The sequence below is a fragment of the Hyaena hyaena genome, unplaced genomic scaffold, assembly GCF_003009895.1.
Source record: "Hyaena hyaena isolate Hyena2069 unplaced genomic scaffold, ASM300989v1 scaffold_1486, whole genome shotgun sequence".
NCBI classification, from domain to species: domain Eukaryota; kingdom Metazoa; phylum Chordata; class Mammalia; order Carnivora; family Hyaenidae; genus Hyaena; species Hyaena hyaena.
In genome coordinates, this window is record NW_024082119.1 from 163,881 (window position 1) to 181,079 (window position 17,199).

General features: G+C 36.8%; 1 protein-coding gene across 1 annotated transcript in view; it reads left to right on the forward strand.

Moving 5' to 3' along the window:
- The first annotated feature begins 9,072 nt into the window (after positions 1–9,072).
- COL5A2 (collagen type V alpha 2 chain) overlaps positions 9,073–17,199 on the forward strand; it is a 150,410-nt gene continuing 142,283 nt past the window's right edge. Inside the window, exon 1 of the mRNA XM_039223887.1 lies at positions 9,073–9,329. Within this exon, the coding sequence (XP_039079818.1) occupies positions 9,233–9,329 (97 nt within the window). The 5' untranslated portion in view covers positions 9,073–9,232. The remainder of the gene's footprint in view (positions 9,330–17,199) is intronic.

The window sequence follows — 17,199 nt, forward strand, 5'->3', positions numbered from 1 at the left end:
TCAAACGTTGGACACAAATATGAAATGTAAAACAAAACTACAGAGTAAATAACACTTCACATGGCAATTTTATGTAGAATGCTATCCTTTCTTAAGAGCCAAATTACAAAAACTTCTTGCATATTCTCTCAAAGGCAGAGAATGCCACAGCTCTGCAAACAGCACTGAAGTTATTACTAAAGGGGCTGAAGGAGTAGTTTGCCTCAATATACAGGAAAATTTTTAATCTTAAACAAAAAGTATTGACGGACTGGAAAAAGGTGATAAAATATGTCACATTAATTTCCTTGCCCTCTACTTCTCTCTCCATCCCAAGGACACAATTCCCAGGCCTCTGACAGCCCGATAATTGTCAACTGAACAATGTAAGAACTCAGAGACTAATGGGCTGAATGACTCCTTATTTTTTTGAGAAACAACTTAAGACTCTGAGGCTTATAATTTTTTAAAAGCAGTATATGGAACATAACAAGCTCATTTGGTATAAATGGTCTTTGGTGTCATTGAGTTTCTGGACAATTTCTCCTTTGTAGCCTGTACCTAGTCCTGCCATCTAAAAAGTTTCCCTCAGGGGAAGCCCTGACTCATGGACTCTCATTTTAGCTACAGAGAATTGTCTATTCCAATACAAACAATCATCCATGTTTTAGGATTTTTTAGGCTTAGTAAACAATGGATTAATGGTTAAGAATAAAGCAATAAATTTTAAAAAATACATTTTATATGTAAAATATATAAAAATATGCTTTTTATATTTATAAAAAATATAAAATATATAAGAAAAGAAATGAACAGCTGATACATGCTAAGCAGGGATGAAATCATAGAACCAGACCAAAAACAAAAAGGCTGTGTAATTTCATGTATATACCATTCTAGACAGTCAAAGCTATAGGGACGGAAATCAGATCAGTGGTTCTGGTATGGGGATGGGAAAAGATAGACTCCAAATGGAAGAATTTAGGGGTAATAAAATATTCCCTAGATTGTGAAGATGGTTACATGATTGCATGCATTTGTCAAAACTCAAGGAAAAGTATACCTAATAAGGTGAATCTTGCTCTATTTAAAGCATGTCTTGAGGCACCTGGCTGGCTCAATAGAGCATGTGATTCTTGATCTTGGGGTTGTGAGTTCAAACCCCACTTTGGGTGTAGAGATTGCTTAAAAATAAAAAAAATCTTTAAAAAATTAAAAAATTAAATAAAGCATGCCTTATAAACATAATATAAAAGGGGAAAAAAAGAATGAGGATTGAATTAGTGGAGCATACTGTTGTGGATGATTAAACTTCCTTTTAGTTACCTAGCTTTTCATCTTTATGTAAATTTTAACAGTCAAATTTTATTTTATTAAGAAATTTTTAACGCTTATTTATTTATTTTGAGAGTGAGAGAGTGAGAGAGTGAGCTATTAGGGGAGGGGTAGATAAAGAGGAAGAGAAAATATCCCAAGCAGGTTCTATGCTCAGTGCAGAGCCTGATGCGGGACTTAATCAAGAGTCAGACACTTAACCGAATGAGTCACCCAGGTGCCCCTGTTCTGCTTTTCTCAGATTCCACATGTAAGTGAAATTATATGGTCTTTGTCTTTCTCTGTCTGACTGACTTCGTATAGTATCCTCTAGTTCTACCCATACTGTCACAAATGACAAGATTTCATTTTTTATGACTGAATAATATTCCATTGTATATATATTAGCAGTTAAATTTTATTTAAAAAATTTTAAAACATTTATTTAGTTTTGAGACAGACAGACAGAGCATGAGTGGGAAAGGGGCAGAGGGAGAGGGAGGCACAGAATCCAAAGCAGTCTCCAGGCTCTGAGCTGTCAGCACAGAGTCTGATGCAGGGCTCTATCCCATGGACCATGAGATCATGACCTAAGCTGAAGCTGGACGCTCAACTGACTGAGCCACTCAGGTACCCCAACAGTTAAATTTTAAACTGAATGATAAATTATGTTTTTTTAAAAGAAACACTAATGCAGTTACATGTTCTTATTTAATTAGCACTTAGATAATATTACTTTTATGCCAGACATTGTCTATGAGCTTTACAAATATCAACTATTTAATCCTCGTAACAACCCAATGAGGTAGGCAATATTATATTTTCATTATGCAGATAAGGAAACTAATCTGCAGAGAAGACATGCAATGTTTTTGTGGTCACCCAGCTGGTAAGTGGTGGGCCAAAATTTGGACATCGTCAGTCCAGCTTCAGAGTGTGTGTTCATAACCACTGCACTTCTGCAGACCTTATTGGTACTATTATTATTATTTCATATAACAAAATATAGTATATACTTTTTACCTTTATTGAAGTATAATTGATAAATAAAATTATGTACACTTAAGGTGTAGAAAGTGATTATATATATATATACATACATACATTGTGAAATAATAACTACGATCAAGTTAATTAACACATCCATAATCTCACATAATTACCTTTTTTGTGTGTTTGTTGAGAACATTTAAGACCTACCCTTTTAGCAAATTTCAAGTATACCATAGTCACCATGCTGTACATAAGATCTCATTTCTGCAGACTTTTTTGATACTGCCTTTCTAGTTAGTAAAATTTGAATGATAGCTTAATTATCATGAGGTACAATGGATAGAGCACTAAGACTCGAAGCCTATGTTTGAAGTTGTTGTCTGTATTGTGTAATTTCTGAAAAGTCACTCATTTCTCTGAATCCCAGTATAAAATGTGATTATCCTGACCATATTATTTTACTGGGTTATTGTGAGTCTCAAAGAATATGTATGTACTCAAGTGGTGTATAAAAAGTAGGGTGCCACACAAGCCAACATTACTTATCAGATCACTTATGATTTTGGCACACAGGACTCTCCATAACTTCTGAATGTGACTATTGATTGCCTCAGGAGATAAGACAGTATTTTGGAAGGTTAAAACTGCAAACTTTTCTCAAAATATGACTTACTCTGAAACATATTTAGGTTAAAATGAAAGTTCATAATGTAAGAAGTTAACAATTTCTAATACAAAAAATTATTTCAAATTATGCCTAGATGTAGTAAGATGTATTTTTAGTACAAAGACTCAGCTAGAGGTAACCTATATTTATAAGGTTTGAATATGGATAGCATTTGTAACTAAATACATTGGTTCATATATTTGTTTACTTGAAAAAATATTAGGCTAAATACATTTCAAGGGATTCTCCCGGTGTTGTCATTTGTTAAAAAAAAAAAAATCAGTGATGGAGTTTAAGCTAAGGAAATAAACATCATATAATGTCTCCGAACCTCAGCTCCTTATTATGAGGAGACTGTGCAGCCACACTTCTACACCTGGATCTGGTAATTTATTGATGTCTGACTTGCCATGAGTTATTTAGTTTCTATGAGCCTCAATTTCCTTTCTTCATCTGTAAAACAGGGAAAATCATAGCACTTATCCCATAGCATTGATTTAAGGATTAAGTTAATTAATACATATAAAATGCTTACATAGTTTTTGCAACAAGTAAGTACTTAATACATTTTACCATTATTACTATTGTTATGGTTATTATTTTCACAGTGGCTTTCTGCCAGAAAGAGAGTATGTTCACAATATGCTGGCTAATCAGTTCTGTGCCATTCTTCTACTCTGTTACCCATTGCTCTTCCTAGCTGAGATATTCCTTTCACCAGGACCATCATTTTCCTAGTCCTCTGTGTTGACATCTTAGAATCATTTTTATTTGTGTTCACTGCCTCTTCTGTCATAGCCTTTCAATCAAGTTCTACTGATTCTTCACCGAACAATATGGGTTCAACAAACAACCATTGGGCAAATATAAATAACCAAACAATGTCTATCATATCAGGGAGCTTTCAGTCTGGTAGGGGAAACAGACATGTAAATATAATGTGGTGTTAGAAAGGTCTGTACAGAACATGGTGGTCAGTTCTATGAAGGAACGGGCTGGTTTGTCAGCGCCGAAGGGTGAGGGTATCTATCACCCTCTTAGTTGGCAGAGGTACCCTTTCAGTTTTTCCCTTTATCTAATTTCTCAGTGATTTTATTTCCAAAATACATCTTGAATCTCTCTGCTTCTTTCTATTTTCACTGCACTTCCCTAGTCCAAGCAACTATCATGTTTCATTTGGAGCAAAAGTGCTTCCTAACTTGTGTCCTCACTTCCATTCTTGCCTTGCTAAAATATATTTCTCATAAGTCATTCAGATGAAAAGAAAATCAGTACATTAGAGCACATTATTCCTCTGTTTAAAAACTCTTTAATAGATTCTCATTGCATTTAGAAAAAAATCTAAACTCCTTCATGATCTGTACGGCTTTACTAACAGATCCTATCCATAAAGGCTTTCTTTCTGTTTTTCCCTATTCAAAGTTTATTCATATGTTTGGTAGGAGCAATAATGGCTTTCTGAAGATGTCCGTGTCTTTTTTAAAAAAATTAATGTTTATTTATTTTTGAAAGAGAGAGAGAGTGTGTGTAAGCAAGGGAGGGGCAGAGAGAGAGGGAGACCCAGAATCTGAAGGAACTTCCAGGCTCTGAGCTGTCAACACAGAGACTGATGCAGAACTTTAACTCATAGACAGCGAGATCATTACTGAGCTGAAGTTGGACGCTTAACCAACTGAGCCACCAAGATTCCCTAAAGATGTCCATGTCTTAATCTCCAGAACCTGTGAATATGTTACCTTTCATGTCAAAAACATTTTGCAGATGTGATTAAGGATCTTGACATGGGAGAAATTATCCTGGATGATATAGGTGGAACCAATATAGTCACATGTGTCGTTAGAAGCTTAGAATTTTTCTTGCCTGTGGTCAGAGAGAGATGTGGCCACAAAAATAGTGTCAGAGTGATGCTATGTTGCTGGCTTTGAAGTTGGAGGAAGGGGCTGAGAGAATGTGAGTAATCCCCAGAAGGTTGAAAAGGCAAGGACGTGGATTCCCTGATAGAACCTCTAAAAAGGAATGCAGGCCTGCTGACACCTTGATTTTAGCCCAAGGAGACTCAGACTTCTGACCTACAGAACTATAAGATGGTACATTGTATTGTTTTAAGCCACCAAGTTTGTGATAATTTTTATGGCAGCCATTGAAAATTAATATATCATTCCAAGCCACATACACTTGCTGTTCCCTCTGTTTAGAAAACCATTTTCTCCTGGTTCTCTGGGGATAGAGCCTTTTTCAAACTTTAGATCTCAGATTCCCTATTACTTCTTTCAGGTGGTCCTAATCTTCAGTATTCTTCCCACCACCACCCCTGAACAACTCTAAAACAATACACTCTTTATTTCCTTCGTGGCATATCATTGTCTGGAATTAGCTGTTTGCATATTTGCTCACTTATTTACTGCCGTTTTTCCACTGCAGGTTGTAAGCTCCCCAGCATCAGGGACTTTGTTAGTGTTGTTCACAGATATATCCTCCGTTCCTTGAGTAGAACCTGGCAAATAATAGGTATTCAACAAATATTTGTTGAATGAGGGAATGAATTAGACCAGGGAAATGGTTATTTCAGGCAAAGGTCAGAGCCTGAGCAAAATTCCAAGGTGTGAAACTGATTATGTGCCTGGGAAAATTTATGTTTCCAATGGCTGAAGCCAAAAGAGGAAAACAGAAAGAGATGCAAACCAAGAAGTAGGCATTTTCCTCCTCCCTGTCCCCTCCTTTCTCCCCTCCTCCTCCTTCCCTTTTCTTTTAGTACTTGGGAGTTAATTTAGTTTAGTTTTTTTTTCAAGAAAGGGGAAATAATTGAGTGAAGAAATATGTAATAAAATCAACAAGACTTGGCAATCAAGTAGATGTATGTTGAGGGAGAAGGAAGGGTGTCTTCCTATGTTCCTGATCTTTGGGACTAGAATAATGCTGGCAGTGTTAATGGGTATAAAGAACAATGAGAGATAATGATTTCATTTTGGGCTCTTGGGTTTGGTGGACTTTTCACAGGAAGATATTCAATACAGATGCTTAGAAATACAAGTCTGCAAGAGCACCTGGTTGGCTCAGTTGGTTGAGCATCAGACTTTGGCTCCGCTCATGATCTCATGTTTATGAGTTTGAGGCTCACATTGGGCTCACTGCTATCAGTGCAGAGCCCCTTTGTATCCTCTGTCTCCCTCTCTCTGCCCCCCCTCTTAAACATGTGGCACAATCTCTCTCTCAAAATAAAAAATTAAAATAAAAGAAAAGAAATACACGTCTGAAGATCTACAGTTCAGGAGGAAAGCCTTGACTGGAAGTCATTAGCATGTAAATGAAAATAAATTCCAGGGATCTAATAATTAATTTAGCCTAAGAGAATGGGCAGCATGGGTAACATGCTGATGGGACAATGCTGGAAAACACAGTAACCCTCTGAGAGGAGTTAGAAAAGGAAGTTTGACCAGAAAGCAAGGGGTATAAGAGGAGTATGTAGGACAAGGGAGTCTCAGGAGGAAGGAGTTTCAGTAAGAAGGGAGTAGTCAAGAGTATCAAATACTATAGACAGGGAAGATGTAAGGTCTTTGGGTTTCTCAGCAAAGAGATATGGATGTCTTTTGCACTGCTGGTGATGCTATTCTAATGCAGAGGGTGAAGTCTGAGGGGTGAGAGAGTAGAAGGGGAAGAGAGAGACTACAGAAGATGAGTACTTAAGGGAAATCTTTGGGTTTTTTTTGGTTTCTTTTTTGAGGGTAAAGAAGACACAGACAAATGTCCTGCAGGAGATGTGAAGGGATGGGATAAAGAGGACTGAGGGAGGGGCACCTGGGTGGGTCAGTTGGTTAAGCATCTGACTCTTGGTTTGGGGCTCAGGTCATGATCTCACAGTTCATGAGTTCCAGCTGAATTGCACTGAGGGCATGGAGCCTGCTTGGGATTCTCTCTCTTTCCTTCCCTTCCTGCCCCTCGCCTCCTTGTGCTCTCTCTGTCTCTCTCTAAGTAAACTTAAAAAAAAAGGGAGTATCAAGGTAATGATCAACCATGAGGGTGCTGAGACATCTTTTCTCTGCACTGGAAATATCGGTGTCAGGCAGATGTAAGACATAAGAAGAAATAAGAACACTCACTTTGGAGTCAGATATCTCTGATATAGAAACCTAAACCCTAAATCTACTACTTAGTAGCTGAGCACACTTGAGCAGGTAAATTTCTTTAAACCATAATTCCTTATATATGATTTGAGAAGAATAATAACTTTCAAGGTTGTGTGAAAATTAAATTGGTGAAAGCCTACTCAGGAGGTATGTATTATTATCATATGTATACTTGGGAGGGGCTTCATTGAAACTGTGATGGACTTCTGAGTTCCCTACTTAAGCAAGGAGGCCTAGAATCAGTTCCTCAAGGACTAAGAAATGATTGAGTCCTCTATCCTGAATGCAACCACATTTATGAAGCAGACACACCTGGTTAACACCTGTATACGTTTTACTCTTTTGCAAATTGTAATGTAGGATCCTAATGGATGATAGAGGAAAAACTTGAGTCACAAAGCTCCCAGAAACAAGCTAATTTATCACAGCTGTCCTGAGAATATTTGCTATGTCCCTATCATACCATATGCTTTTGGTTTGATAGGAAGAAGAGGCTGAAGCTGGAGGGAACTGTGAGAGGCTGAATTGTGTTTTTAATCTTTCTTGTAAAAGTGAAAAACTAAACTGAGAGATCCAGGGTTCGAGCTGCTTGGAAAGTTGAGACCCTCTGGAATATTTCTCCAGATATTCTTGCTCACAGCTAAAATTCAAAAGTTCTTGGATTTCTTCTATTAAAAGTGATAATGCATTACTTAGCTAATTGCACTCTAAAATCTCTCCTTTCCCTGAATTTCTACTGGGCTTAACGCAGTCCCCCACATATTTATATGCTCTGGCTTATGTTTGTTTCATGTAAATTTATTTTTTTTAGCATCTACTTGTGTTCCTTGACAGCAGTGGGACATGGCTTTCACTTATTTTGTGACATTTTCTCCCTCAGTGCTTCGGATGGTGCAAGGTACCTGAGCACTACGGAGGTACTATAAACAGTTGACTCACCTGTATTGTATAGGACAGCCATTCTGATTCTAGGTGGACTCAAGGCAGCAAATGTACTATGTGCAACTGGGACTGGTGTAGGAATAAAGGCTCCACCATTGACTCTTATGTAGCTCTTTGCAATTTGGAACTTAGTTAATAATATATAACTCACTTTAGAGTCCTTAAACCCTAAACACTAATCAGGGCAAAGCCCCTTTCATAAATGAGAAAATGAGAGTGCAGAGAGATAAAGGACTTTGTGTTTACGAAATTGGTAAGTGGCAGATCTGTTGTTGAAAATGAGACTGCATCCAATGCAGTTATCTTTCCCACTCCTCTACACTAACATAGTCTACTAGTTTTCTATGTAATAAAACTTTCTGGGCCAAGAGAGATCTGCAGATGTGTTCCACCAAACGAGATGTGGAGAAATGCAGAGATCATCTTAATTCAAAATAGGATGCATCACAAATTTATTTGTCTCCAACAGTTTTCCGTCACCTGAACCTTACCTGGCACAGTTTTAATAGTCCCCTTCCAGAATCTGGAAAAAGAAACAGAATCTGGAAAAAGAAACAGAATCTGTTAAGGAGACAAGAATACTTTCTCTTCAGTGAAAAGAAGGGGTTAAAATTTGATCCTTTGAAAGTTTAAGGTAGACAAGAGTCCTGAATTATCTAGACACCAAAAAGTAGCCTAAAAGGCTGTGTTTCCTCCCTAATGTCTTTTTCAGCTTATAGGGAAAAAGTGAAGGGGGAAAGGATTAGGAAGGGGAGAATAGGACTATATCCTTCTAACAGGATATATCCTTTCTGTTTAAAAAAAAAAAAAAAAAAGAAAGAGAGAGAGAGAAAGGTTTGTTCCTGTGCTTAAGCCCCCATTTATGTTTAAAACGTAAATGAAGTAGGGACAGTTCAAGGCACAGAGGCGCGTGTTCTGATTTGGTTGTTTACCATCAATCAGACCGTTGCTTGGCAGACACTGGATGGTTATGAGCCTGAACAAGCTGAAAAGGGGCAGGAAAAGAAGTGGAGGCAGCATTCTTCCTATTTAAAGCTGCATCGCTTGAAAAAAGTTTTCTCAGACTGTGCTGGAGCCGGTGCTGAAAAAGGGGGTTTGCAAAGGCTGCCCTGGGGCTGGTGCTAAAAGAGCCCGCAGCTGACTTCATGGTGCTACAATAACCTTAGAATCTACTTTTCACTCCCAGGAGGACCCACATGTCTAATATTTAGACATGATGGCAAACTGGGTGGAAGCAAGACCTCTCCTCATTCTTACTGTTTTATTAGGGCAGTTTGTCTCAATAAAAGCCCAGGAAGAAGGCGAGGATGGTGAGTCTGCCGTTTGCTTTGCTTGTGGTGTTTACTGCACGGTTTGGGAAATAGGTGGAATGTTAAGCCTCGGGAAGGAAGAGTGAAGAGGAAGTTCTGGTTTGAAGTTGAGAAGGGGGCTGACAGATTTGCACCTGGGAAACGACTCTGTCTCGGAAGACAATCAGGATATTTGTAAATGCGGAGCTTCTCCATCTGCCATTGGGCTGAATGTTTCTGGGAAAGCCTAGAAGTCCTTTTGCCTGAATGTGGACAGTGGGAAGTTTAAAAGGAAAGGAGAGTGCTTAAAACGGAGCACTAAAGGCACTTTTAGTCAGAGGAGCTCTGTTCTGTGGGCTGGAGTTTTCAGAGCAAGGAAAAGTCGTAGCAGAAGCTGGGTAGGGTGGAGTCTTTTTTGTACCGAACTTCAGCTGCTTCATACAATTCTTTGTTTAGAAAAACCTCTGCAGCCACTCTGATAACTGATTTTTCTTTGTCTTTGGCTTCTTGTTCTTTTCTCTTTACAGACTTTTGCTTCTTTCCCATTTTCATTTGTGATCTTAAAACCGCTTTTGCTTACTGAGGGACAGTCTCGTTTACTTGTCCGTGACAGAGGTTGATGGAAGCCAGATTTCTCAAACAGTGGTATTTTCCCACCCTACTGACTTGATTATCCGGACAGTGGTGGTTCCCTTCTGGATGGCGGAAGGCTGCAAATCGGCATGCCTTATATATAATGTATTTATCATGGAGTTTTTGCATGGCCATTATCCTTTAGACACAAGTTTCTTTTCTTTTTTCTGATTTAAGACAAATCTTGCCTGGTTACCAACTTTTCTTTTTCATATGCAATTTGCTCCTGGTTAGAGTTGGGTGGTATGGTATGGTTAAACAAAAATGCATGGCTACTATAGAATATAAGAAAACATTTAAGTTGGTTCCACTGATTATTAAATCCTTATTCTCCAGACATGTTCTTTTTCATAATAGGCTGTATAGATTTTCATAACTATTTAACGTCAAACTCAAGCTTTTAAAACTTAGCACATTTAAACTTCTCTGTTATTGTCTTTTATACATACTTTTGAGTATATATATATATTTATGCAGATATATGCATATGTGTGTATATATATTTTTTAATACCTGCTTCTATGTATTTTTACTCTGAAGATGTTCATAAAATTAATCTAGAGGCCACAAGGTCTAAAAATCATTTAAAGAGTGAAAATAAGAATGTGAGATGAATACCCAACAATCTGTCCAGAGTCCCATAGAGGGGGCACTTTCTAAAATCTTGTAACTTTTCATGTTACTTTTTATGTTTTAAAGAATGAGGCAATTTATAAAGGGTAAAACTCTTGAGTTTCTTTGAAATGGTGTGAAAAACATGAGTTGTTTGGAAGGGTGGGAAAAATAGTTGAATAGGTACTAGGAGACAGGAAAGGGGAGGAAAAAAACATGGAAAAATTACAATAGAAATAGCAAATCTAATTATAAAAGGAACAGTTCACTCCCCTCCCCCAACAGTCAACAACTTTAATTTAAAACTTAACACAACTTTCTTTGTCAATATACTTTAAAATAAATAATGCACTTTTTATAAAGTGTGGAAATAATTGAACATGTGAATAAATGAATAGAGTGTTTCATAAGGTATATGGAATAGGCCATATGTTCAAAGACTTTCACAAATAGTTGTAATCACTCTGTAGGTGTTGCTGAAAAATAAGGAGAGTTTAATGTTTCTTAATATTAATTTACATAAATGTTAGAAGTTTGATATTTGGTGCCAAACAGTCCCCATCTCCATATCAACCCTTCTTCCCCCTATATAACCAAACAGCACAGCAACCGGAATCCCAAACATCAGATTTTACAAAAAAAGTATAATTCCTTGCATATACATTGTAAAAATTAAATTCCTCTGTTTTACTCAACCTAGGAGAAAATATGTGATAAAAATTCAATAGTAAAAGAAAGTGGTATGGCCTAAATTAAAGGTAATATATACAAGAATTCCAGAATCTAGCATACTCAGAGTTTTGTAATTTGTATTGTACGTACTTACTATTCATATTTTGGGTTCAGTTATATTGAATGGATACTTGGCAATGCTTTATTCCCCCTGTTCAGGCTTGACACAAGCTTAATAAAAGTGTCAGAATTTTGAAACTCCATGTGATTTTAAATTTGGGGAAGAGTAAGTTCAAGTAAATGCTTTAAACTAAAGAAATAGCTAAGGTACACAAGAAAAACAAGTATATTTTTCAAATTTTAGCTATAACTAAGAGATATAATGTGGTAGTGACTTTGTGGACAAATATCTCCTTTTTGAAATGTAGAGACGTGTTATCACATGTAGCTACATGTTTACAGGCTTTTATATTTTTCCTTTCAAGACTTCAGGGTATATTTTTTATCTGTTTGACTGTGGTTATTTGCCAGAAATGTCAACATAAGCATAGTGTATGCCTGATAGAAATACTTATGAACAATGAGCTAGAAGTAAATAAATAAAGCTTTAGGACCTGTGGGCCCAAATCATTACTACTTATCAATAAATTTAAGAACTGAATTGATTTTTCAAATTCCTAAGAACTGAAGGGAAGTTGGGTCGACTTTAGTTGACACTATTAAATAGTGTCAAGAAGCAGAATTAAGATGACAAAAATCAGCTTTTCATGAGTTTTTGGGTATATATGTTTGTGATGGTGGTGGTGGGATGCTCTAAAAGGCTCCCCATTTGGTTTTTGTAGGAGAAAATACTAGTGCATTTATAGTAATTTTTATATTCCTAAACAAAGGTCTAACACCTAGGGAGTTATGCACATTTTTGTTATTAGAAATGGACAGAATTAATCTGAGAATATAATTTTTGATATGAATCATTGATTTCAACAACAGAGAAAGAATGGCAAAAAGGAGAGGTGCAGAATTGTACCATTTTATTTCCAGACACCAGGTAGGTAACACAAGCAAGTGAAGCAAGTGAGTGTTTGTACATCAACAGGGGATGATGGGCCTGTGGAGAACTGAGGATGCATGCCCACTTTAAGGCATTCAAAACCAGTGTTTTCCAGAAAGCATTGCATAAGCCAAATATAATATCTCTGAGCGCCAAGTCTGGCTCATGGACCATAAATTTGCAACCCTCCTGTTGCAACACTACACTGATATCTTGGACCCAAGCTAGCTTCTGATTACTAAGAGATGAAGGGGTCAGAGTCTTTTTTTATATCATGGTTTCTTCCATTTTTATGCCATATCTGCCCTTTATCTCATTGTTACAATATGAATTTGAAGTCACAAATGCTTACTACTCAGTACTACTTGGACCAGATAATTTTAAATGCTTACTAAGTACTACTGGGTTGGATTGTTTTATAGGAAGTAGAGAATATAAATACATAGCTTAAGATACTTGATAACTCATAAATTGTTTTAAACTCATTACTTTTGAAATAGATACTTTGGATCATGTAGGATATGCAAACTTTCTTTTTATAGTGGATGTTTTAATCTAGGTTCAGCTGCATATACCAGAATGCAATAGTTTAAATTTTTAAAAAAAGTGTTTTTTTTTTTTCAATAATAAAAACTTCTAGTTAGGTAATGAAAGGCTGGTATATTAGCTCTACAAAGTCATCAAAGACTCAGTCTCTTTCTAGTTCTCTACTGTCATATCCCTGGGGTATAATCCTTCATGTTATGGTCTTAGATGGCTGCTGGAGTTCCAGCCATTACATTTACTTTTCAGGCATCTGGATAGAGGATGAGAGACAACGACTGTGATTCTCTCTTTATTCGTGGAGACTATTAAGTCTTCATACCTTTTCAACTTACTTGTGGCCAGAATTCAGTCACATGGTTACACAAAGCTACAATGGTGGCTGGGAAGTGTAGTCTTTTAGGTAAGTAGCACTAGCAGTGTACTCTGCTGAATAGAATTATGTTATGAAGGAAATAAAAAAGAGAATAGCTGTTAGGAGGCATATATAGTCCCAACCCCAATGAGTATAAGTGTCACCCACTTTCATTGGAATAGATCTAGTTTCACTGGGCAGGATATAGTTGTGTGACCAGATATACCCTGGTTACTGGTCACTTCTGAGTCGTCTGCGAAACCAAGAACATTGGATGGCACTTAAATTAGACTGCAGTTTTTTTGCTTTCTAATTCTTTTAAGATGCATTTAAGAGTACTTATAACTTTTATCCAAACTAAAGTGAAGCTTTCTTTTGAAGAATATCTCTCTCTATATATATGTAGACTGGTAGATTGATAAATACAGATAATTTTTTATATTGACAAATACAACATGTACTTTGACCATAACTCTCTAGGTTAGTGGGTAAGCAATCCACAGATCCATTTTGAGCTGGCTGCATAATCATCTGAAGAGCTTGTTACCAATATAGATTCTAGGCTCCCCTCTTTCCCAAATATCTTGATGTATTTGGTTTGGGTGGGATTTAGTAAGCTCTTTAGGTGATTCTGATTCCTGTTGCTTAACTGCTATACTACATGTCTGCCTAACATCCTTCTGATATTGATGTAGACCAGTTGGCTTCTTGTTCCAAGACTATACAACTGTGATGTGGGAATAACTTGCTATTCTAGCTATTCCTTTCACTTGCAAAGATGCCTAATTGAAGTTTTTGCAAATTCATCATCATTTCTAGAAAAATGACTCAATGTCCAAAATCCTCTTCATGATCGCTTAGGTAAATCACTCTACTATTCAATGAGCACATCTTATTAAAATATATTTCCAGATGAACATATAATTTTCATTTTCCCTCTTTTACTTCCTGCCTTCACACTTTTAGCACGCTTTTTCGCCATAGGCCTAAAATTCATTGTTGATCAGTCTAGAAATGCACATAATGCTGGATATGAGGTAAAAAGAGGTAGAGAAAGCTTTGTTTTGAGGAGCTGGCACTTACAAGATTGGAATCATGTTAATCTATGGCCACAGAAAGCAATCTTTTTAAATCAAACAATATGCTCCTATTTGAAGGACAATCCATGCATCATAACTGACATTCAGGTTATGGAATGAGATAATTTTATCACATTCATAAAATGTTTAAAAATCAGTCATTTTTTGATCTACCATTTTTTCTTCTGAAATCACAACATTGAAAAATTTGGATTTACATATGAAAGATGTAGTAATGGTAGGGGAAAAGATTAAAATTATTAGTTATTAATTGATTTTATTATATAAATTTGAGCAAATTGTACAAGTTTATATAAAACAGTAGAGGTGGGAAGATATTGACAATTCAGCTTTCCTCTTAATTCTTTTCCATGTCAATTTTACATGTATTTGATCTAAATTTCCTTTAAGACTGTTGAGCTGTTATAATCAATATTTTTAAAAGTATCTACTCTTGGCATTTGCTTGGTGAAAGGAGCAGACTGTCTTATGGAAAATTTTGCTTTAAAATTGCACATTGGCAACTTCGATGTTTTATTATATTTTATTGATATGTTCAAAACTAAGCCCTTCCAAAGAAATCAAGGTATTTCCATCCTACACATCTTATACTGAATATATTCTCTAAGGAACAATGTGTAAGATAAATCACAAGAATGCAAGATTTTTCTTCTCCACATGTTGCCTTCTACAGAGAAGATAGTGATATTAACAATATTAATGAATTAAGATGATCAATTAATGGAAACTTATCCCTATAGCTCTGTGGTATAATATTCAAACTCAAAAATCTTTGCATCCTTTTTTTTTTTTTAAGTTTCTCCTGGGAAGGAGAAAAGAGAGTCTCACAGTTCTCTATCTCTGTCTCTCTGTCTCTCTCTCTGTCTCTCTCTCTCTCAGGTGTCTGCTCAGAGTTATGGATCCAGTTTCAAGAGATAACAAATATATTCATAGTGGAAGTGTTGTTTGCAACATAAGCATCATAGCCTTATCACAGTCGACATAGTTTAGTAAGGAAAGGAAGCCCAGTCCAACAATCACTGGGAAAACACATGGGTTCTGGTCTACCTCTGCTATTTAGCTGTTTTGCAATCTGCAGAGTCCTTTGGCTTCACCAAGCCTTTGGGGCCTCATCTAAAATCCAGGAAAATGTACACACCCCTGTAAATACGATGGGACTCTTAGGTGGATCATTTGGGAACTTCACCTGAAGGTAATTTTAGAGCACTTAAATGAAACACAGAAAGGATATTACAATCTGATTTCAGTCATCACCAGTACAAACCTTAGTGGTATATTTTTGACTTTATGTAATCTTTGAATTTATTTTGAGAAAACTCTGGATTGTTTCTCTTCTGTACTTTGTTCTCCATTTCCCATAGGACCATGCTCCATCAATCATATTCTCTTTTCTATAACTACAACCACTTGCTTTCTTTGGTGCTTTTCCCGCTATATCATAAACAAGTTCCTCTCTCTGGGGCCTCTGTCTGGCTCCTACCCTTTCTTAATTCTTACCCTACCTGCTTTAAAAGAATAATATAGTTTTCTGTCTCTACCTCCATGACCTTAACCATCCCTGTGCACTCTGACTTTTGCCCACTCCCTGCCCCATTCCAGTTAAGCTAGTGGAGTAAGATGAGGAGTAAGATGAAGACTAAAATGTGGGATATTCCACACATAAAATGGGTACATTTTACCTGTCTTATCAGACCTTTCTCCTTTATTTGATACAAGTAACCACTCCAGCTTTCCTGACAGACTGCTCTCTGAAAGTTTCTTCCTATAGCTACCTCTCAGAATGGGCTCCTTCTCCTTTTTTCCCTTAGCACTTTGTTTTCTCAGAGGATTTAGTCCACTGGTCTTCCCTGTATATTCTTTTCCTAGATCCATCTAGAAATCAATCACTCTCAGGGTTTTATTTAACAGCTAACTGCTGATAATCCTGAAATCTCTCTCTGCAATCCAGAACTTCCACATGAACTTCAGAATTCTCCACTGATGGGCCATAACCACTTCAAGTTCAGTGTATCTAAAACTCAACTCATTATCTTTCCCCTAAGACAAGATAATCTTTCCTATGTATTCCTTATATCAGTTAACGCCAACATCATCTTACCTGATCACTCCAGTAAAATTCCAATCAATTACTAAATTCTACCATTTATCCACTAAATATTTCCTAAATATAGCTCTTCTCCCTGTCTTCTCCAAATGCTTCAGTTCAGGCCTACATCATATCCCTGAATTATTGCAATAGCATTTAAATTCCCTGCTTTTCCGGGGTGCCTGGGTGGCTCAGTAGGTTAAGCATCCGACTTTGGCTCAGGTCATGATCTCGTGGTTCATGGGTTCGAGCCCCATGTTGGGTTCTGTGCTGACAGCCAGCTCAGAACCTGGAGCCTGTTTCAGATTCTGTGTCTCCCTCTCTCTCTGACCCTCCCCTGCTCACACTGTCTCTATCTCTCCCTCTCCTTCTCAGAAATAAATAAAAACATTAAAAAAAAAATTGAAATTCCCTGCCTTTCCTCCTTTGTGGCCCCCTCCCACCTGCATGTATATAGACACCCTCTGTTGTCACTGTGATATAAAAATCTAAATAAAAAAATCTAATATCTGATCACATCATTACCTTCCCAATAACACTCCATTGACTCTGATAACTTGGAGAAAGAATAACGTTCAAGCTCCTAAGCATGGCACACAAGACGTTCTACGATCTGGCTTGTTTCTAGAATTTGAGTCATGTTGGCTGTAACTCCATGTCTCAAAATAAGAAATTGCTTGTAATTCTGACCTCCCACTGCAAATATACACATGCACTTTTCCTTTTTTACCTCTGCTTTTTAGATTCCACTCCATGTTATAAATTCATTTTATGTGTTAGTTTCATGATAGTTATTCCATGCAAATATATCAGTTGAATATTATTTTTGAAAATCTAAA